Genomic DNA, 24,525 nt, shown 5'->3' with positions numbered 1-24,525 from the left:
ACACACACACACACACACACGGCAGCATATTTCACATATCAGCATCTCCGTGGTACCAGATGCTCCTCATACTTTCACCTTCTCAGGACACACTTTCCTTCAGTCCAGCCTGTGAGTGGGCTCTCTTACCGTTGTGGTTGTGCTGCAGGGTCTCAGGTCTCATGCCGGCGGAGGAGTCTGTAGCCCCCAGCTCAGCCAGTCGGCGGCTGGTGGAGCTCAGCTCTGAGCGCAGGTTGGTCACCTCCTGGCTGGCTGACTGAATGGCCCCATCGATGCGCTGGGCCAACTGCTTGTTGTCATCCATCATTTTCAGGATTTTTGCCTGGAGAGGACAGAGGAATCCACACAAGATGTCATTCTGACAACTTGACCATTTCCTGTCAGGGAGGGTGTCCTCCTCTTCCAAAAGAAAATCCTCTTTCTGTTTGCTCTGGGTGTCTTTTTCTAGAGAGTGCGCCAAGTTAAATCCTTAGTTTGTCCTGTTCTGTAAAGAGTGGCATGGAGCTCAGAGGGAAATGTAGATCTGCTGGAAGGAGAGTGCACTGTGGAGGAGATGGTGTGTGTGTGTGTGTGTGTGTGTGTGTCTGTGCGCATGAGGAAGTGTGCGTTTCTGAGTGGGAGTTCCTTAACTGCATGAGTGTGTGTGTGAGTGTGTGTGTGTGAGTGAGTGAGTGTGTGAGCGTGTCAGAGAGCCGGCAGTGGTCCTGTGAAATGTGCTCCCTGCAGCTGACTGTTGAAAGGACACAGAGCATTGAGAGATGACAAGCACCTTTTTTTAAATGGACTGTACCATTGGCAGAGGAAGTCAGGGGGAGGTGAGCCGGCCCATATATGTACAAAGGAGTCAAAGTTTCTCAGCACAGCTGCTCTCTGGAGATAGTGTTGAGGGTGAGCGTGAAGTGTGTGACTTCAGTGACACGGTTTTCTCTCCTCTCAGCTCGTAGAAGCTGGTTAAAGTGAAACAATGAAACTTTCTCTGTCCCTCTGTGTGCATTTGGTTTGCTTATTCTCCATGGAAAAGAAAAATGAAGTCATTGGTTTGACAAAGAAGCAGTGGTAGGGTCAGGGTAATGGTTGTGCAAACAGCGCTATTCTCACAGAATCTCTCTGTTTTCATTTCTAAAACGCAGACAAAGAATCTAAAAAATGAATAAATAAACCGGGCTTCAGTGGCAGAGAGAAAATGTTTCCTGTGTTTCAAAGCAAACAATCACTTCTGTCTTTTAGAAAACAAGTCCATTACAGACCACACAGGTGTTTGAAGCAGGTTTCTTGAATGCGTATATGAAAATGATGGAGCAGAAAAGATTGCTATATAAAAACGTTTTACATAAAAAAGGGCTAATTCTGTAAATGTACATTTCTTGCTAACTTGAATTCATTACTAAGAGATTCCAATAATTAAATCCAAGCATGAAACACTAATTAGGAGGGCTATTAATAAACACGTCTGGTCAACTGATACCAGTGCAAACGTCAACTTGGGAAAATACATTTTAGAATTTAATCAGTCGAACGAATACTTTGCAGCCCCCCTGCAGTACCTCCACAGACCTGTAGGTTTGGCACACTCCATATATACATATTAACTTATTTGCAGTTATATTTCCAACAGTGTTTATCAAATAGCAACATTTGACAGAATAAGTTACCATTTCCCATTTTGTTGGTTGAATCAGATGACTGAGCTGCTGCAGTAATCCAACAGGACGCAGATTGGATTTTAGAAGCTTGTGTGACAGAAAAGCCTGTTGGTGATTCCAGAGGAGTTCAATATTAAAGCTGCTGAGCTGACGGAACAAACATGTCAGTCAATAGACATGACACAGGAAGAGCCTTAGAGGACTCCACAGCTTCACCTGCTTCCTTTGTCTATTTACATTTACATATTATTTTACTTCTTCTTGTTTTTCAGAAGAAAGTCTGTTTGGGTTTGCCTCATTTTTCCACGTAAACGCTTGGTTGTCTCTGTATTGTAGGTCACTCTGTAATGAACAGAGTGACCTACAGAGTCAGACTCAGCTGGCTGAGCTGACCAGACCACTTTAACAAGGTTGTGTGTTTGTTGAGACATGAAAACAGTGCTACTTAGTAACATTGTGTCAAAGCTCTGCTCACTTTCTGTACAAAAGTATATTCCTTATATATATTTATATATATATATAATGCTTGGTTTTGTTGTAAACATTGTCTCATGTGATGATAGTCAGTTTAATACACAAATATTTGTTTACAGCCTTCCTTTAATCCAACAAAACTAAAACTGCCCGTAAGCATTTTTCTCTTTCTGTCCCCACTGTGTTACCCACACACTGCACGTCACCCTGTTTCCCACAGATGTGTGTCACCGATGTAACATTGTCTTCCAGTACATTACTGAAACCAAAACTAATGAGTGATCGTTACAGACACTCCATCGGACGACTAGATTGGACTTGAACTGTAACTGCAGAGTTCTGAGACAAATAAGTCAACAGTTGAGTCAGGCACATGATGGTGTATTTACATGGACCTGCCAGAGAGGGCAGAGTGGAGCAGAGACATTTACTACTCTTTCCTCATTAAACTGCTGCTTTCGTTACAGTTTACAACTGGACTGCTGAAAGTCCAGCCAGGCAGCTCTGCTCAGCGCTGCTCTAAGATTACTCCAGACTGAACACTCATATAAACACACACACACACACTTTCTCCCTTCACTTGGCCAGATCCCAGTCACCCCCTCCTGTAGATGAACATCATGTTATTTATAGATGACCCTGCTGCCACATAAGAAGTATTAGACAGAGGAGAGAGAGAATTCTCTCTCTCTCTCTCTCTCTCTTTCTCTCAAATTACATTAGGTAAACTAGTAAAACTCTTCCTTTCATCTTTACTTCAAGTATTACTGTTTACCTAAAGACTCAGGAGTTAATGAGTTAGGTTCAATTCAAATCAGTCTTTCGTCTCCATGACGATGACTAGCCCAGTTTACCAGGACACACATCCTGGTAGAGTAAAAAAAAAAGCTTTTCCTAAAAGAAACTGTTTCCACACATTTTAATGTTTTTCGAATCACACAAAGAGATGTCGTGTTATCTGCACAGAAAACTGCGTCTTATTTCTTAACCAAACACAGAAAATGAGAACGCTGTCTATAGATAATGTGACACGGATTCTGTTCCAGACAAAACAAGCTCGTTGTTAACCAGTGTGTTTACACATGTCTAATGATTCTGTTTGTGCACACACAGATTTCGTGTGTTCTTCACATAGACATAACGCCATCCCCAGCCCTCACCCCGACCTTATGCCTCACCGTGATAGGACCCTCATTCTAACCCTAAACCTCAAACCGCAACAAAAGGTTGACGGGCAAAATGTCCCCACAGGTAACACCAGAAACAACACACACTGAATAAATATAACACATACGTATATCTGACGGAACAGTAGCATCTTTTGAATGTTGAATTTTGAGTGACTATTTGAAGTTCATACGAAACAAATAAAACTGATGAGGAGAGTTTGTAAAATGTTTGTAGGTTTGTCCATGTTCTTAGGGACAATAGACACTGCCATGTCCCCCCTGCTCAGTGCAGGGACTCTGGGCTCCGAGGCTGGGGGAGATCAGTCATGAGTGGCTCTGAATTAGCATGTGAATGGTGACAGTGGGGAGTGGGATCAGAGCTCCGCAGCCATTTCTCATTGTGTCACAGCTGAGTGTCCGTCCACGTGTTAGACCCCTTACAGCCAACTCTATGGATCTAACCCAACCAGTTAGCACAGCGCTAACACTCACATGACAAAAAAAAAAAAAAAAAATCACTCAAGGTCGTCCCCCCACCCCCTCTGCTAGTCTTATAGTAATTACTCCTGATATGGCAGGTAAAATAAAAACATTAAAGTTCAAACCTACTCATTTCGATAACGTCTGTTCAAATGGGTTTTTTTGCTAACATGAAGTGAAGTGAACAGAAAGGCTGATGCAACAGAAGAAAAACAAACCAGGGACAAACTGATGATAAAGGAGAACATGTTCCATTATTAGAGACACAAGGACAAAAAAAGGTTGAGTTTTGTTATGTATATTTAGTTTTGTATATTTTCATTAGCGGAGGAAAAGGAAAGTAAAGTAAAAACCAACTGCTGTTTGTTTCACGTCTGGAGCTCTGCTGTCAGTCCACCGTCACAGCTGAGCCTCGCTGCTCACTGGACTGAGTGTCATTATTTCTCACTTTAAAACTGACTACAAAGAAATAAAAGTGCTGAGCACTCATTCATTCAACTTTTATTTCAGGATCAGACCTGTTATCAGTGAATCCCGGGTTTGAATCCCACTCTGGTCTGCTGTGGTGCTGAGGAAGCAGCGTTTTGATAGGATTATAGAAGAGCCAGGACTGGACCATCAAACTGGTGACCTACATGCTGTAAGGCAGGCAGGATGAACACATCTGACACTGTGTGGCCCAGAAAGCATGTTAAAGGTCTTTTTACCTACATTTTTTTTCATTCAGTTGTGGTAAATAACATACTGTTCTAGTATATTATGCAAATGCAACCACTGACAGTCAGGCGCTAACATTTGGCCAATTTCAATTTTGAAATCAATTTTAAAAATACATGACGGTGAGTCACACTTTCATTCTTGAATAAAACTTGATATAAAATATATGTGACCTCGACAACTGAGTCAGATGCATTAGACAAACAGGTACATGATAAACACACGGCTAATCACAAAGCTTCACATATTCACAGTTTTATGTGCTATGAATACATGCGGGAATATATTCTACTGAAGCATCAGACTGACACGGAGGCAAATCTATTTTCTTTTCCAAGTCTGAAGCTTATTACTCACAGTGCATCATTACAGTGCACTGTGCACAAAGAGAACGCAACGTTACCCACACTTCTGTCCTGGTTCACTGATTTCAGACTATTCCTCTGCAATGCAGAACTTATAGGCTGCACCAAAATCACCTGCTCATTGATAGCATCTGGAAAGGCCAGCCAATCAGGTGGAAAAGGTGCTGTAATGCAGAGTGGTGCCGACGTGAATGCAGGGGGTTACTTCTTTTTTTGCTTCTTTCAAGCAGAAGGAAGTGATTTAATCTCCAAACGATGAAGGAAATGGAGTTTTGGTAAGTGAACACTATCTGGATCTGTAATCAAGATCAGATCATCTTAAGGCAGTAAAGAGATGAGAAAAAGAATATTGTGACTGTGCACTGACAAACCACACTGAACACACACACAAACACACACTCATAGTAGCAGAAGAGTGGGAACACAGACCGACAGTGGAAAAGGGAACAACAAGGAGAGAAATGGCTGCAAAAAATAAAAGAATTTAAAAAAAGATGTCGCCCATGAAAGTCTTTCTACTTTACGATCACAGTCACAAAAACTGTCTTTCATTTTGTCACTTTTGGGAGAGGATGAAGACTGCACTCCAAAAAATAAAAACCAAAAATACCCTAAGGTATCGCTGACAAACTGGAAGTGAGTCCTGAACGTATTTTGTCTGTGAAGAGTCCACTTCAGCAGGTTATGACCCGCACTATGACGTCATTCATTTACATAAGTGTAATTAAAAGCACAAGTCTTTAAAGATATATTCAAATAAATGTGTTCCCCGAACTCTTCTCTGATGTTTTTAAACTTATACATAGCTTAAAGTGCAAAATTGAAAAATCAAACGACTCCAGCCTGAATAATTTCCCATGTGAATTTTCATGAAACAATAATAAAACTATTTTCAGTTCAGCCAACAAAATAAACATATTGTATTATAATAATAACCAGTTGGATCCAAGCAAACCTTTTATATGAATGTACTGCTTTTCTAATGTAGGCCTAGACCGCTGGGGGGACTACCACTGTATATCAGTTTTTCTCTTTTTTTTTTTTTTTTGCACTACTGTCTTTCTCTCCCCCATGTCCCCTCTTACACTTCATATACCATGGTTGTCAAAGAAAACTATTTTATCTAAGCTCTGTTAGATAGTACATCATAAAAATCTTTTATTCTCAGTCATCCAGGTCTTGCTGGGTTTCTTCGAGAACTTCTTCAAGACCTAACCTAACCAGTCCAGTGCCCTTAATGTAACTACTTTGGATACATGAGTTACTCTTGATTTAACTACGGACAATCATCAAAATAATTACATTTTTAAAACGTTTGTTAGCAATAAATCTCCTGTTTCCACTTTTCCTTAAATTGAACCAAAGGTTGCGTGGCTCTGCCTCGTGAAACAATCTTTAGCACATACAGTAGGGAATATAGTGAGTGGTAATTGTGTCAGAAATAGCTAACTGCGGAGGACTGTGACGGGGGTGGTGGGGGTGGAGCGAGCTACTGGTACTGTGCAACAAAAAGCTTCAGTCATCAGGATGTGTCAGAAACGAAGACAAAGAACAGACACAGACGGAGTGGAGAAGAGCGATGTTCACTGCAGCGGTGTGTTTATTCACAGCTGCTCTGCCTTCGCTCTTTAAACTGTTTGGTGCTGATGGAGAGCAGCTGGACATCAGAGACCAGCAGTTAGCGCCGTGTCCCAGAGGGATCAGACAGCTGTGTAACCCACAGGTCGCTAGTTTGAATCCCACCAAAGTTTGTGCCAGTCGGAGCCAGTTAGATTCCACAAGTGTCAGTGATTGACAGATGTCAACGGACCTCAGGGACACATGCCAGTGGATCGAGGACTCACATTATGGAGAGTACAGTCAATGTTGATCATTAGATATTTTTGTTCAATATAAATACTTTACAGCAGTGGTGCCCAACCCCTGGGCCACAGACCGGCACTGGTCCGTGGGTCATTTGGTGCTGGGCCACACAGAAAGAATGCATAACTTACATTATTTCTGTTTTATTTAGTATCTGATTATGAACGATGTTTTATTTTGTTGTTTGTTTTAACCTATACTAATACTAATTTTAAGGCTTGAAGTGATGTTTAAAAGATTATCACAAGGACAAAATGACATGATTATTGACATCTAGTCACTGACCATTTGTGGGGTTAGCGGGCCATATGAGGTCCTGAGCCATGGGTTTTGAAACCCATGTGTTACATCATCTTATTATAATAAATCACATGACATTAGGTTTATATCCTTCGTTAGTGCTTATGCACCTCAGTGCCTACAGGGGTCACTCCTGCTGATTTTTTGCTACTCTGTATTTGTTGTCCATTTCTGGGGTTTTTTGTCAGTAACTTCTCTCATTGTACAGGTTTATAACAAGGTTATTTATATGTGGCTATTCATATATACATTGTCGTGCACTTCATTTATTAACACACGACTGTTCTCAAAACAACAAAACAATGGCTTATCAAACAACAAACGGTGAAAACGCAGCGTGTGACAGCTGTTAATATGAATTCTAACCCACGCCCTGGGCTGAGAGTCTGCACGGTGGCCTTTACAGAACACAGATGGTCGGGTTTGTCAGCTGAGAGGAAGTGTGTAGTCGTCCGTCTGATGCTTTTAGTGTTCAGTGAACTAAAATCATCTCTGTGTAGGTGGCGTGTGCTGTTCCAGTAAGTGTACTTAATTGCATGTGTCTGTACATGGTGTGTCCATCTCTTGTGTGTGTGTGTGTGTGTGTGTGTGTGTGAGTGAGTGTGTGATAGTAACAGAGGGCATAAGAATAATTGTGTGTTGCAGCTTCCACCTCCTCCACTCTGTATTCAGCAGTGGTCGTCTCTGTGACAAGGATTGAGAGCAGCTCTGTTTAGGTGTTGTGAGGTGTGTTTGTGTGCATGAGCCGACGCTCTCTGCCTTGATGCATCCTTTCAAAAGCACTTTCCTTCAAAAGCACAGCATGCCAATGACAAGCACTACACTTCAGCACGAAGGGTAGAGGAAAAATACCAGAGATATTTCTTGCAGAATAACAGGATAAAGTTGGGTTGGTTTTTTTTTTTTCGTACGACTGAGAACCTTTTGATGAAAATATGGCTAAGAGCCACTCATAAACATACCTTAGACTCATTAACAGACCCTTCAGATTGTTTAACTTTAAACATCAAAAGATTTGTATTTTTTGTTCTCCATGCCTGCACCCCTTGATCCCCCTCAAATAACAAAGGAGTTTTGTCCTTATTTTCCAGTGGCTCGTATCATCGACTCAGCTGCAGAACAGGGGTTTCTGTATTGGCTGAATGTTTGTTTAAAAATCAACATTTGTTTTTACTGCAACAGCCATTGGTTTGGATTATACATACATTGAAACATAGTCATGTGACTATGCAACATGACCTTGTTACAAAGTCGCTCTTGTATTTATATATTCTGAACACGTTTGAAGGCAAAAAGTCCAAAGACTTACTGTGTTCACAGGTTTCTAAATTCTTCTTATGCACCAGTCCTTATCTAGACTAGACTAGATTTGGGCCTAAAGTCTAGGACTAAGAAAACAGAGATGATCAGATACTCACGATTGGTATTGGCCTGATATTCTGTTATCAACAAAAACTCTAAATACTCGACTTAACTTTGCGCAACATGTCGTAAACAGGACACGATCACCTGAGCAACAGTAACCCGCAGCATGTTGGAGGAGAAAAGAAGGTATCAGACTGATTATTGTGTTGGCAGAAACTCCAATTTTACGATATCAGTAGCAGACATAATAAAGTTGCATCGAACCATCCCTAAACGATATGTGCACAGAGACGACCCAGAAAAGTGTTCGTTTCACTGACATTTCTTAATAATATTCATCAGGGTTCAATGCTGTGTCAATAAGCTGATCTCGTGAAGCCCACCGGCCTCGTATTGTAAATAATATAAAACTCATCAGTTCCTAATGACATTTGCGCTCAATTTCATTCGTGGCAGAATCACTTGTGCTCCCACTGTCATCATGATCACTGGGAGGAAACGGGAATTAGAGAATGAAGTGCCTTAACACAGTGTAGGTCCTCGTCCATCAACCGCTCAGGGTTCCGTTGTGCCCATTAGCACAATCAAAAATGGCCAATTATTGCAAACAAACTAATTTTACAGCAGAATTGAATTTGTATATAGTAAAGCAGGTGCTGATGATAGGAGGAAAGGGACACAAACAAATCACCACCTGAGCCAGGAGGAAGCAACAGAGCAAGACTTTCTTTCTACGAACCACAACAGAAACCTATGTTTTTCAGCTGGTTAGGCTTGTTTTCCCAGACTCAACTTTTCTCATTGTCACTTTGGACAAACTGGAGATGATTCTTATCTCTCGCTCGTTTTTGGAGCAGATAGAAAAAAGAAGTAATGAAGGAGAAAATTAGAAACAAGTCCAGCAAAAGCTTTCATTTACTGTATGATAAGGATACGACTAATCCATTACCACACACCGCTAACAGAAACACAGACCTAAACAGATGTGGTTTCTTTGAGGATAGTTAGTGATTCACATGGTGTATGATATCATAAAGGATAGTTAGTGATTCACATGGTGTATTCTGGTGGTGTAAGTTCTTTACAATTCATTGATCAAACTATCTCCATCAAAAAAGTACTACCAAGTATGAGGAACTACAGTCAGTACCTGGACTTTTGTACAGTTCCCAGGTGTTTGCTCATCTGAGCCGGTGGTAAAGTAAAGTTTAGAGAAGATGGACAGGAAGACCAGTCCCTGGGGTTTTGTCCATGTCAAGGACTTGTCATTTCAGACGTTTAGAGGGCAAGGACGATGTCACTGCTGAATAATACATCCTTCATCTAAAATTCATGACAACTAAAAAAAAAAAAATTGTGGTAAACTTTATCTACAGTATAGGTCAAGGTCGGGGTAAACATCCCATAATGCCTTATGAGCAATTTAATTTGCAAAAAGCAGAAGAAAAGAGAGTCTTAGTCTGGTACCATTGAAATAAAACTGTTGTCTGCCGGTACTTTGTCTAATAATTGTTTAAAAAATCATGACAACTAAACATATATATATATATATATATGTGTGTGTGTATCAGCATTTATTCCTTAATTCCTAACACCCACTGTTAGGAGTTCCTTAAAAACAGTGTCAAAGGTCACCACGTAGAATTTCTGTAATTTGACTGAAATTATATTGTAATGACAAGGCTGTGTAAGTACAGAAGTTATCAATATGCACAAGTGGGCTACTGGAATAATTACCATGATGCATTGCTGTGCTCACTGTTATTCACTACTGTCGTCAGAATGAGTCGATAGTGGGGAAAAATGCAGAGCCATTCCAATGAGCTGAGAAACAGTCACAGATAACTTAAAGTCTAATTATCCGGAGGGAAAGGAAAATCATCAACATCCAAATTCAATGAAGAGCTGTGATGGTAGAGAAAACTCTAACATTGATACACTCTTCATATCATTTTAAACTGGTGAATTTCCAACACCAACAAACATAAGCAGAACGTGACATATATCCCTGCCTTTTCCCCTCTTTCCCCTCTGTGAAAAGACTGTGAATCATATTCTGCCACGGTCGGTCGAGCCAGCGTTCAATATTCAGCAACACTGAGACATTCGACTAATGATATTTGCCAGATCAATGGTGTGCTGCGGGAAAATTCGTATTCTATTCTTATTTAAACGTTAATGCTCACTCTCTGAAAAATGCGATGAATATTTCATGACAGAAGCGCCGACTGTGACTGAATCGTTTTGGTGGAACCTTCCACATCAGGAGTGAGGTGGCAGCATTTCATAGCAGTCACTTTTAGCCCTAAAGAAAACATATAATGCTGGGTCTGACACTTGGACGGGAGGCAGCCTCCTCCATAACAATGCTGCTGTTTACATACCCAGCTCATCTGACCTTCTCAGGCAGCGATACAGAACCACAAATACGGGAAAGAATTCAAACTTGGGTCCTGACCTTTGTCATAATTTGGCAGGAGCAGAGTCTGGTAGTGCAGTTATCAGACCTTTCCATCATATGTGATATGAATTGACATCAATCAGGAACAACTCTGCATTCTTTCACGCCTCAGGTTGTAGATGGTTAATCGACTCAAGCAGAGAGACAGAGAGAGAGAGAGAGAGAGAGAGAAAGAGAGAGAGAGAGAGAGAGAGAGAGAGAGAGATCAAGCCAGCTCCACCGTGGCTGGGGTCATTCCAATTTTCTACAGTTAATTAAGGCTCAAAAAACATTAAGTCCTTCTGACAGTATTAACTGAAAAATGCCAATCATATTTGCCCACGAACAATTCAACCGGCCCACACTTTTGCATCTGACTGATTTTCTAATACTCTCTCCATAGTGAAATGTAAATGACTGCTAACTGCCAGTAATACTGAAATGGAAACCATGTGAGACCAGCAGCTTATATTCACTAACGAATGCCTGCATTAGGAGTCTGAGATCACACTCCAGCTCTGTGATTGACACGTTTCACTCTCACAGTAGGCAGAGTAGGCAGGAATTACACAGGAAAAATATCTATAAAAAATAATCAATCCCCTGAGTCATTAAAATGAAACACAGGAAGTGCTGCACTTGTTATTTAGCAGTTCTTTTACCAAATCATTAGGACACTGTAACACCTGTAGAGGGCAGTAATTGACATAGGGATGTTGTCAAACCCCAAGTAAAAGAGCAAAGAAGCGAGGTGTTGATAACATAAAAATGTATGGAGTTATTTAATATATGTTATATAATATATGTAATACACAGATATATACACAGATTCATAATGTGTGCTTTTATACACATAATATATGATATAATATAATGTAAAGTATAATAGAATATAAACCAGGCGTGGGTTAACATTTGACTCGTGGGCCCAGGTCAGGAGCAGATAGATGGAGCGTTCATGTGAACTAATGTAAAAGTCATGCATAAAAGCAAAAATGCTAAAATGCTTTTATCATTTTCCAGGCTATCAATTGGGGAAACGTAGGCAGCGCAAGGAAAAGGCAGAAGTATAATGATAATATAAATTATATAAATTGGAAAAGTTTGGCGGGCCGGATTAGAAAGATGAAAGAGCTGCATGTTTGCCCCTGCCTGATATAAACCGTTGTTTTATTTCTGTGAAATGTTAGTTTATTTGTGAAATAATAAAAATGTGTACTATTATACTAGTGCAATACACCAAGAGCAGAATTAAGCCCCTAAAGGCAGAATTCTAAAGTAAAAGTTTCTTTAAACATTTTACTCTGCTTAATGTTCCCTCTAATTAACTAGTGTTTTTGTCTATAAGTGAAAACAACTTCAAATGAATTCATGCTGTTTTCATTTCTCTTTAGTTTTCTCCAGCAGGAACTACAAGTCCGACCAGATATTAAATTAAATGTTTCTACTTCGTAATCCTGAATCAACATCATCGCCCGCTAAGCTTTTTAATACACGTCCCACAAAAGCAATTCCATGAGGGAATTAAATAAATGACATCCAGTGTGAGCCCTTTTTCTTTGTCATTTTATTGGAGGCAAACCAGATTTTTTTTTCCAAATATTCTATTTTCAAAACCACTGGAAGACAAACCTCTTTTAGGACAAACAGCTGGAGCTCCAGTTTGAAAAGTTGACTGAAAACTTCTGCCATAAATCTCCATATAAATGATGACTTTTAATTCTGGCTGAGATTTTATTTTATTTTTTTCCTAAGCTTTAATTTCTCGCCCTTTATATATGTATATATATAACAATTAAAATAACATTTAAAATGGAATTCTTGATGGCGGCCGGTTTTAGGGAGTTCACTGGCCAAAAGTGGACCCCGGGCCGAAGTTTTGTGACCACTGTTTTACCACTTGTAGACATGAAAATGTTTACATTTAAGTAAGTTTGAGAACAGGGTGTACAGGTGGTGACGTACTAACTGAGTCTTTGCTGGTATTTCCGTGTACATCTCCCTCTATTTCATTTACAGACAACGGTCCAAAATATAAAGTGAGTGATGCAGTTCCTAAGTTCTCTGTGTTGCTGCCAGGATCCACAGCACATAATCGTCAACACAGTTAGATTACAGAGGTGCAAACGAATCAGGACTGTCTGTAAAAACAGTCAGTGAGCAGCGAGAGAGAGAGAAGCCCAGCGTTAGTTAGATCAGTGTGTCAACACACACAGACTGATTTAAGTTCTGGGATAAACCTAAAGTAGATGCACCCCCCCCAAAATCAAACACACGTGCAAGGTCTTTTTAGGAGGGAAACCTTTGCAAACGTTAAGACAACACGTGACTCCTCTGTGGCTGTTAATCTCTGTTAAAACCCATTACAAATAATATTCGCAGTGTTATTTGTTACAAAGGAATGTTCATTGAGACTAATGGAATCTATGGAAGTCTCTGTGAATACACCGAGCTGCTCTGAATAATGTGTAGCTATCCAGCAGAGGCAGCTAATAGATGCTATCGATAATGCTAAGGGCTTTCATTTAGCATTTCTTCTTGCACTGCTGTCTGTTTTGTTTCCCCCTTCGTTCCTAATCACACACAGACTGAGTGCTTGTGTATCGGACGCTAAAGGGGGGGGGGGGGGGGGTGAGTGACACACCATTGTCTGCTGAGAATGTGAAAGTCATTTGTTCTAATTTAGTATTTTATCTATTAGACGGTGGCGAGTTTTCACAACGAGTTAAGATGAAAGACCCACAAATGTGTCGGGACAGAGAAACCACGGAGAGTGATGACCTCCAGGAGAAAGGAAAAGGAAGAAAGACACGTTTGCTTTGATCTGTCCTAAAAATATGCCGGTATTGAAATGTGGGGAAAATACCACAGAGTTCTGTCAATGTCAATGAAAATTATTTCCTAAATTATGCAAAACCTCCAAGCAGGAAAAATGTTTTAATATGAAAGAGAACAGACAAAAAAAGATGTAGATGAAGTTTAAACCAGGTTTAGGTTTTGCAGAATAATTTGACACATTTTAATTATCCTGCATTTTTAAAACCAACTACTGAACTTGTGGACTTGACGTATCGTGGACTTAACGTTGAGAAACTTTAATTTGATGGATCTGTTTGATATTGAACAAACTGATCCTGGCTGAAGCATATCAATAAAAAACACATTAAGATGGGTTATCACTCTCAAATATTGATATAAAAAAATTCATATCAAAAAGTTGCAGAGCTTCAGGGGTTGCAGTCATTTTTTTTTCATGATTTTCTTCTCAAATTGATGGTTCATTTACTCGGGGATTAAAGGTGATAATGGTGCAGTGTCTCTAACTTTCTTATGGACTTTCAACTTTTTAACCCTTCAATTCAATCCCGAGCTCTCAGAAACTAGCATCTCTGTGTATAATACAATGTAGAAACAAAAGTTGAGCCAACCAACACAAAAACTGAGTGCAGAGATTTTTAGCATCTTCTACATCATTGTTTCTAAAAGAATGGGTCGCAACCCTCAAGTGGGTCACAAGAGATTTTTTGGGGGGGTCTTCTCGCATCATGTTTCCCAGGATTTTACAAACAATGTCTATTGACTTGGGTCGTGAAGGGTTGTGACTTTTAAAATATGGGTCCCCAGAAAAAAAGTTTGGGAAACACTGCTCTACATAACAGGAAACTGCTAATTATCACTTGTAGAAAGTACCTTACAGGACGATAAGAGTAGTACTGCTTCTTTCAAACCAAGTTTTCCAGTACTTCCATTACTGAAACAGTAATGAAAAATAAAGAGGAATTAATACAGAACAATTAAAACCCAAACTAAGCGCACTGTGTGTTCTTATCTAAACGCCGCTCCTGCTGCTACAGCTGCAGCACACAGATAAATTCCCTTAAATTATTTTTGCACCCGGAGAAATTGCCTCAATTTATGTCCCAGTACTGAATAATGATGACACCGAGACGATGAAAATCTTAATTATTTTTTAAAATAAGCCACAGAGAAGTAATTATTGAAAACCTAAACACCTCAGAGCTGCGTACTCCACACTTCTTTATTGATTTATTCAAAAGGACTCAAGGAAAATGGACAATTAATTTGGATCAGTTGGTTTTGCTGTGAACGCTGATAAAAACTTCTGTCATTAGTGCGATTTACCTTCAAATACCTATGACCTTAGTGTAGGCTGCTGTGTCCAGGCTGCACCTCACTGTACAAAGACAAAGTTTATTTTAGGATACATAAACTGCACATGTGTGTGTTTGTGGGGGCAGAGGGGGGTGCCCTGGAGGTAGAACGGTTCGTCCTCTAACCAGAAGGTTGGCTGTTTGATGCCATGATCCTCCAATCCTTGGACAAAACACACCAGTCCAAGTCACTACGAACGGACTGTAAGGACATTTCTGTAAATGATGTGAGAAAACGAAGGGTAATGAATTTGAAGTTTTCCGTCTGTGGTGTACCACAGGGTTTCTTTTTCGGATCACTACTTTTCAGTACGTTTCCTTTTCTCAGACATGATTAATTAATTCACATTTTATCTCACCATGACAAGAACATCTGATCTGGATTTAATCTAAACATGGAATATGAGTGAATTACCGTAAAAAGGATCTCACACTGAGCTGGAAGGAGAAGCGACCCTTTTTTTCATTATTCTTTTGAAATGTCAAATAACTTGATTTCGATCGTTGATGCCACGAGTTGACATTTTGGTGATATTACATGACATTTTTTGCTTTTCAGCTTATATGTGATTGATGTGCATGTCCAATATGACTCATTTTATTTATTGGATGTGTTTTACAACTACACTCTAAATGTACTTTACTAATAAATTTGAATTTGTTGGTGTACATTTTGGACAATGACATGAAACAAACGCCTTTTCAGTGGCAGTAGGATCAAAGGTTATGCTTTGATCTGTGCTAATCTACAAGCAAAACACACGTCTGTGTCTGAGGCAGAGACAGACCAGTGTAAATCTGAGATCACAGCCTCTGGTCCTGGGAGCAGTAGCTGAGTTTTCAGGGCAACAGAAGGTGAGGGGGAAAAAAAAGTGAAAAAAACACGAGGTGTTGATGCACAAACAAACTCTTTCACCCCTCCGACTGTAGATTCTTTTAATAATGGTAAGCTAATGTGCTAATGGGTTGTTTCTATGGTAACCTGTCAGTTTCCGTGCTCACACAAACGCACATGGTGGTGGTGACCTGCTAATGCAGCATCATTACATGGACGGCGTGTTGTTAGCAGGAGGGAAAAAAGTGATCTTTACATGAGGAGAACAATGAGGAGCCGGCCACCAACCAACACCATCCATCATACTGGTATTCACCGAGTATAAAATACTGCATCAGGCTTCAGCTGAGGACATTTTTTAAATTAATGAAATCGACCTTTAAGCAACAGCAGGAAGCACATATATATATATATATATATATTAAAAATAGATAAAGCTGTCCATTTGGATGAAGACCTTTTTTAACTCTTTGGTTCATTTACAAATTCAGTTCCGTTTACAGAAGTTCACAGTTAACCATTGACAGTACATCCTAGTATTGTATGCAGTAAAAACCACACAGGGTTACAACCATTCAGTACAGTCTGATCTATTGTGACCACTTCTGTTTCCAAACCCTGACCTTCAGCCTGTTTGTTCAGAGGACACATGTATCTCCCATTATCCCAGGGGCCTAAAGGACACTCAGTCTTTCCTCACACTGTGTTCAGCTCCGAGGGTCAGTCGTCATCAAATATCTGCATTAAAATAAATCCTGAAATAATGCAGAAAAATGATGCAGCCATTTAGCTGCATCACCTGTTTTGCACCAAAATGTATTTTTGGCACCAATTCAACTTTCAAATACGTCTCCTTATTGATATTCCACAAACATGTTGTTTAGCATTGAATCACAAATATATTACTTTTGATCTCCATCTAAGAAAAGCCTTTTTATTCCTGACTAGAAATTTGTTTTGAACACAGGCAACCAAAACCCGGTTTGACACAAATGACATCATTTTCACTGCACTTTATCATTGTAATTTGTCAGCAGGTTTCTCTGGATGGCCCTCCTTGGAGCAGGGCCTAATAGGCAGCAGTGGTGGAGACAGAGGAAGGTCTGAGAGGGCAGATGGGACCAGCGTGATGGATTACATGTGGGTAAAACCGTTCCCTGGAGGCCCAGCTGAGGCCCAGGTTGCAGAGGGACAGACAGAGTGACCCAGACAGGACCATCAGTCATTGTGGATCAACAGCATCTTCTTCCAGTATCTACAGGCTGCGTTCTCCTTCATTAACATCACAAGAGTTTGGTTTCTTTTTGCCAGAATATTAGTCTACAAACTTTTAGAACTGGCATTCAAACTTATCCAACTGAATGAAATATTATCTTGGAGGATAGAATTTTAATGAGTACTACGGCACAAAACTGCACATCTTTAATTATTCTTCGGAATCCTATGCTGTCCAGTTTAACCTTCAGAGTTTCTAAGATGCAGTGACAGGGTCTAATGGTGTTACATCTAGGTAAAAAAAAAACTCTTAAAACACAAAGTCATCACTGATGAGAATGTTTGGAGGAACCAGAGTGTGAGGTACAGAAAAATACAACAACTTTGCTGACAATTACTTGCATTTAGTCAGTGATTCCAAAGATAAGGGGCAGGTCCCTCTGAGAGTCACAGGGCTATTGCAGCAGTATATGAATTTTATTTTCAATATTTACTTTATTTGTGTTCTATTGACATTGCATTGATTAGTATTTCCTACTTAACCCCTATGATTCATATACACAAAAAAACTGGTCGCCCAGTTCGTCAGAGGCCCAGACTGTGCATCTGGACTATGGGCCACATGTTAGTCCAACCTGTACTAAAACCTTGTCGTTCTCTGTGTGTGGGCAGGATATTCATCTCATTTCAAACTGAACTTCTCCAAATTATCACAACATTTTAAATGGTCTGACAAAAGTGTGAGTAAAACCTCATTTCTAAAAGCACCATAAACAAATAGCTCTGTGTGATTCCAGCAGCCTGTCGCTGACCTTTCCTCTCTGCAGTCAAGCTACTGAGTGAAAACAGCTGGTTGCCAGAAGCAACATTTATCAGTTTGGAAGCAAAGCTGCATGAAAACATCGTTAGACTTCATAAAAAGTATTGATCGATAAAGTGAAAATTACCATGTATCTATTTTTCAAGCAACATTGAAGCACAACTGGGTCCAGGTCTCTGACAAATCCACTAAAGTTTAAGAGGGAACTAAGATTGAACACAGTATTGATTCCCTGCAATGCTCACAGTATTGATCTGCTCTCTGCTCAATACATATTATAAAAGGCTCAACATTAGTTTGGCCTTTTGTGAAAAAAATCATTTATTATAATTTGTTTTTTTATATATTGATTTGTTTTGTACGCCTTCAATTCTATGAAACAGTACAGTTTCATTTTGTCTATTTCTCTCTGTGACTGACGGATGTGGACACAGAGGGTGGGGTTACTGTATTTGTCTGGGTCTTAACTCAGTGTAAAAGAGTGAAAACATGACTGTTGTTTCTAAGCTGTTTCTCTTTTCTTCCAGAGCAAAGGTGCAGCAGCCGGAGGTTGGACAAAAACTCAGAGCCAGAAGGATCAAACTCCATCCCACGACTAGGAGAAATGCATCAAACTGGACAGAGAGAATCAAAAGTCTCTCCAGAAAACTCTTACTTAAAGAGTAACGTAAGTGGTGAAATAACCACCAGGTGGAGTAAAATATCAGGTAAAAGTACAACAGTACAGTCACTTTACTTGAAGCAGCTGTAAGATAATGAGTGGATGTTAAAGGTCAAGTTATTTCAGTCCTCTTTGAAAGGTCAAATTCAATGTCTGTGACATTTTCTCACCTCTCCACTCGGTCGCAGGAAACACTTATCTGCACGAAAAACCAATTCCCCACTTGTGAATAAATTAAAGTTGGATTTCTGTCCTACTCTTTGTACTGTAGTAGTGGTTTCTAACAACACTCTCACTGAACAAAACAACCATGAGCTGCAACACAGTGCCTTACAGCAAGGAGGTTGCTGGTTCAAGTCCACGTTGTAACTGCTAGTCCAGGAGTTTACATGTTCTTCCAGTGTGTGCAGGTGTTGATTGGTTGGCTGGATTGGACGGTTAGGCCAGTTTTGGCCCGCGAGCCACAAGTTGGTTTCCACCATTGTAGACTTTGCCTCATAACACCTATTCCACAGACTAACAACCAGCAGCGTCTTCCTTATTAGTGAAGTCGTGGACTAAGGAAAGATTGGGACTTCCCCACCTCCACCAGAGCAGGCAGACCACCCACCACAGTTCATCCACTCGCAGAAGTTTCATTTTGAATAAAGCTGGTACTACTACTGGTACTACTACTGGTACTACCGCCTCATATTTAACATCGTGTCATTTCTGTTTATTTACGTGTCTTGCTGATGAGGTCAAACTCGAAACAGATTCATCTACCTGAGCGTCCACCAGGAGGTGCCTCATCAGCGTCATAGACTTCTGCAGATTCTCCTTCTCCAGGGGAGGGAAGATGGGCTCCTCCTCTACCTCTGGGGATTTGGGTGCAGTCACCATGAAGTTTGCAATCTGGTCATTCAGGCTGTTCAGCGACTGTACAGCTGGAGGAGGAGAAATAAACAACGGTAGACGGTCAGTTTGTCTGGTGTGCAGTTTACAATAAAAAAAATAACACACGCATCACTTTGGTTTATACACTAAAAACAAAACAACATGGGATTATCACATTAGATCTAAGGGAAGGTAAACTAGTACCAAATTAGTTACCAATCATTACCAATAGTTAGGTATCAGTAAAGGCCTTTCCTAGTTTTTCTGAAGTTCTTCTCTCAACCAGTGGAGTCGCTATTGGACAGGGCCATTGACATACGAGGGTGAGTCAGAAAATTATAAAAAATGTAACCTAAAATCTGACAAATCTGGTTGTTAATGAAACTTAAGTTTCATTAAAATCTGAGTATTTTTTGGGGGGAAAAAAACAAAGAAAAAAAACAACAAACAAACAACAAATGGAGCAGTATCAAAACCTGTCAATTGGCACCAATGTTTTCACAGGTTTCTATTTAAGGTCAATGTTTCAGTTATTTAAATATATTTAAATTATAACATCTGTTTTAGAACTCGTCTCGCTCTTGTGACTGTAATAAACAGAAAAATGGTCCAAAGTTAAACAGTAAAAACATCAAATTCATTATAACAGTCCCGACACTACAAGTCTGGATGGATCATTGAGCACTTCTTATACCAAAGTGCCATTAAACACGCCACATTTCTTCTCCCCTCCCTCTCACTGAGATAACCTGCTGCAGAGAACACCTCCCTGCTCCAGAACGTTCTTTATCAGCCGGAGAGCCATCCTGTTTTTGTTTCCCTGCTCTCCTCAAACCTCTACATTCACTTTTAAAGCTCTGCTCCAGCACAGCAAATTAGCCGGACATACTGCATTTCCTCCATCCACACACACACACACTTCCTCAGTCCTCTTCCATTACCCATCAGCCCCCCTGAGTCTGTGAAAGGTTAGCACAGTTATTTCCGAGGCCACCCATGTGTTAGACATGTTGGCCATCTTTACCCCACTGGCTGTTATTGTTTTTCTCCTTTCCCTCCTCATCAACAGCAATGCATTTTTTCCCCATTAGTATTTAAATGTTTCTTAAACCTAAAGGTCAGTCAGCATTAGTAGCTGTAAAAATGCAGTAATTAGGAAGTGACCTTCTGGACAAAAGTCTTGTTTTACTGCAAGGAAGAGCAAAACCAACTGGATTGAATACAGGAAGGACATTAGGTCTTTCTAACATAGACAACCCCAAATTTAGAGTTAATCTGCATGTGAATGGGTTGGACTAAATCAGTTCAGTGCCCAACTGTAACCTTAGTGACAGCTAGGCACTGAATATGTCAAACATTTCAATTTCAGAAAGTATGAAGAGATAAATGCTTTTTTTTTAAAGCATTATTTGTCAAAACAAGGCTAGCTGTTACAGAACTACAATTACAATTTATTTATTAATTATTGGGTGTGGTCTATAAATAATAAAACTGAACGTCATTAAAACATATAGGCCACATTGAAGCCAGTACTCAGGGTTTATTTCATTCATAGGCCTCTGTCAAAGGTGGAATTTCCGGTTAAATCCGTAGCTAAAATTAGCAGCGGTTCCTTTTTGAATGCTACAGCGAGGATGAGTCTTTCATGCAAAATTTGAACAGTTGATATGCAGGGCTTTCAGATAAGAGAGGGAAGGTAGTGAGTGGGGTTGAAGGCAGAGACCCCTGCAGCGGAGATGACGTCAGATGTTTTATCATGCTAACAGGATGGTTGTTAGCTCAACTTCACTTTTGTTGAGCTGAAGGCCACAAAGAGTCCTTCGCTCTTCCTTTTCATGACATGTCGTATGACGTCTTCATCAAAACGCAGGGAAGGTGCGACTTCAGTTATGTGCCTTTGGGGCCATCTAGTGGACAATATATGAACGTGCAGGTACTGTGACGAGTGATATATACAGTATATAAGCGAGTTCACACAAATAAATTAACTGTTGATGAATAAAGATTAAACAGCAATAAACATTTGGCTCTTCAAATAGTAAACGGTAAGAAATTTAGATACACATTTGTTCTTTGGCAGATTCATTATTTAAATACGTATTTACGAATGGTAATGTGTACTACAGAGACGTCACGTGCGTAGGCCCATCATAAAAAGCCCCTCAAGTACATAAATCGGTTAAATAACTTTAAAAGCAACAAGTATTTGATCAAGTATTGAACTTCTGTCTGTTTTTGGAGTGTATTTCTTGTATAATTCTCAACTGGAGGTTCAAGTACAACACGGAGTGTATTTCTTGTATAATTCTCAACAACTGGAGGTTCAAGTACAACAGCAAGTTACACATTTGGGTTAATTGTATTTTTTTAAATGTGTCTATACTTCTATATAAATTCATAATATGTCTCAAAGAGGCAGAAAACATACTTCATTTTAGTATGACAACAAACCAAGACTTTCAAAACGTTTTGAAGGAGCTTACAGTTAGACGTCAGAGCTTTTTATAAATCTTCTTATAATGATTTTACAGTAATGTAATAGAGGCTACAGCTATTGCCTCTATTACATTACTGTATAATCTTGGGTAATAATGCTGTAATCTGTGTTAGCAACCTGATGTATTGCTGCAGGGCAATAGAACATTACTGCCATGAATAATAAAGTAATATACAATACAAATACAAAGACTGTGACTGTGGTCCTTCATCTGAACACTTGAGGATTTCACCTGCAGGTGACCTTTGAAAATAATGAGACCAATATAAGAAGGGAGAGTCGGGATTCAAAATATAATTGGAAAACAACTGCTGTGTTAAACTGTGTGTGTGTATATATATATATATATATATATATATATACACTGTATATACAGCCCTTCACATGTGTTTTGCTTCTCACTCAGCTTTCTAACTTTTTTTGTCATTTATTGTATTCATGTTTTACCACAAGAAAAATCTCAGTGTTTCTTTCTTCCTGCAGAACAAGAGCAGCAACACAAATAAGCAGCAGACGTCCCAGCAGAACCCTATCAGACCTTCATCTGTTCCAGGAGGCACCGATGCTGCCACCGACTGTTGGAAATAAGATCACTGCCACTGACAAATGTTTGAACAAATTTATGGAGCAATTCAAACAAGGTCGGGATGTAGAAAGCAGACCTGAGTCAAGATAACGAGGACTGACTTTATGGAAATGTCTCCCAGCACAAATCAAGTGAAAACTGCACGGAGGGAAGAGCCAGAAAGAACGGCTTCTGCTACAACTACAGCCTGATGCAGCGAGGTGACATGCAACCATGGTATTGTCTTGGAAAATAAAGAAAGAAAAGTGAAGAAGAAGAATTCTTGAAAAATAAAATCCCATCCAGGTGTAAATCAATCATGTAGGTGTTGAATTGAAATCTGGTTTGTGTTGACCTGGCGTTTCAGTGAACCATGGATTGATTTGGTTACAACGATTCTGGTTTGTTTGGTTTTTAAGTGTAGACTTAGAATACTGGAAAATGCAGGAATACTTACAGGAAACCAACTCCACACAGTGCTGACATGACAGGCTGGAACATGTGAACTGACGTCAGAAAAAAAAAAAGATGAAACAGAAGAAACACAGTCCCTGAGGGACTGATGTTCAGGTGAACACAGAGGCAGGTGAAATGCATCAAAGGGAAAGTGACATCAAATAAGGCGTGGCCAAAACAGGAAGTGGAGGAGAAATCAAAACCACTCAACAACACAAAATAAGAAACAGATGTTAATTTAATCTAAATATTCATCAAATAATACAAATATTTGAAGTTCAAATATTTTGGAGAAATATCTAAATGTTTTATTCATCTTTGGATCCACGCCAAAAAAAAAAACCTAGCCATAGATCAATGGTTCTCAAAACATGGTTTTCTCAATCCTAAGGGTACTTGCCCTGCCCCTAGTGTTGCATGGAGGAATGTAATTCCAATGAGGATTTAAATAAGTTAATATGTTACTAAATACAGGTGTGTGTGGGATCCTGGTATAGATATACTTGTGAGGACATTTTGTGTGAAAACTATTGTCAGGGGACATTTTTAAGATTCTCACAAAGGGAGATGACATTTTACATTTTCATGATATAGTTTGAAGTTGAGATTTAAATCAGTCATTAGAATCTAGAATACATTTTCACACAACGGCAGAACAGCAGGGGAGAAGTTGCCCAGCGTTCCACGTCCTCTCAGCACAGATTTAGACTCTGACAATAAAGAGACTGAGGAACACACATTATTCACTTGATGGAGTCGAACCGTGGGGCGTTCTGTATCTGTGAAGACGAATGCTCATCTCTGCAGAGCTCATTAAACTCCACATTACCACCGTAATGGGAAAAGGGAAGTGAGTCAGGAATGGCTTTCCTGGAGGTGCTGAGATGTGGACGTCGAGAGAGTGTGTGTGTGTGTGTGTGTGTGTGTGTGTGTGTGTTTGTTTGTTTTTTAGTGTTTATCTCATAGAAATCTAGGGCAGGTTGACACACTGCTGCCAACTTCTCCCTCCAGCTGAGAGCAAACCCTTCGATTTCTGTTTGTGCAGAGCTTCACACGACTCAAGTGCTCTCCTCCTCCTCCTCCTCCTCCTCCTTCTCCTCATCCTCCCCGCTGCCCTCTATCTTGTCTTTTTCCGCAGCATCCTGGAATGATGAATGGATCACAGACCAGCTTGAGCTTCCAGCGTCAGAGGCAGAATAATGAAAACATTATCTGATGTCAGGGGGAGAAAAAGGGGGGACGACAGCTGCACCATAACAGGACTAATGTTGTTTGTGCATTTACTTTATGGCCCAGCGTTGCCTCATAAAAACTGTTAGCTCATAAACAGACGCTGGGCTCTCAAGTTAAAAGGAAAAGCTTTGCGTCTCGAGCCGTTATCGTCTCTAACTGATTTTGATCAACCCGGCCGCAGCACAGAGCTGTGTCTGCCACAGACGACATGAGATTAAAGTGTTCTGTCAACGCCACACTCTCTGCTCCGTCAGACTGTGTAGTCGGAGTGAAACGACTGCTATTGTAACATTTTTGGATCCAGGTTGAGTCTGATGAAACTTCGACCTGTTTCAGGGAAAAACAGACTCTCATTCGATGATGAGAATGCAGGTTACTC

The 24,525-nt window shown here is 40.0% G+C and overlaps 1 protein-coding gene across 2 annotated transcripts in view; it reads right to left on the bottom strand.

The window, feature by feature from the left end:
* The window catches only part of LOC103384938 (kazrin), a 117,896-nt gene that overhangs the window by 83,201 nt on the left and 10,170 nt on the right, over nucleotides 1–24,525 (bottom strand). For both annotated transcript variants that reach the window (XM_025059721.1, XM_008318651.3), the window contains exons 2-3: nucleotides 19,285–19,445; nucleotides 130–322 (exon numbers count right to left, since the gene is read on the bottom strand). In XM_025059721.1, the coding sequence (XP_024915489.1) occupies nucleotides 130–322; nucleotides 19,285–19,445 (354 nt within the window). The remainder of the gene's footprint in view (nucleotides 1–129; nucleotides 323–19,284; nucleotides 19,446–24,525) is intronic.

Source organism: Cynoglossus semilaevis, chromosome 10 (genome assembly GCF_000523025.1).
Source record: "Cynoglossus semilaevis isolate Cse_v1.0 chromosome 10, Cse_v1.0, whole genome shotgun sequence".
In the NCBI taxonomy this organism is placed as follows: Eukaryota; Metazoa; Chordata; class Actinopteri; order Pleuronectiformes; family Cynoglossidae; genus Cynoglossus; species Cynoglossus semilaevis.
The sequence above is the reverse complement of the archived record's forward strand: the minus strand, read 5'-3'. Positions and strand labels throughout refer to the sequence as shown.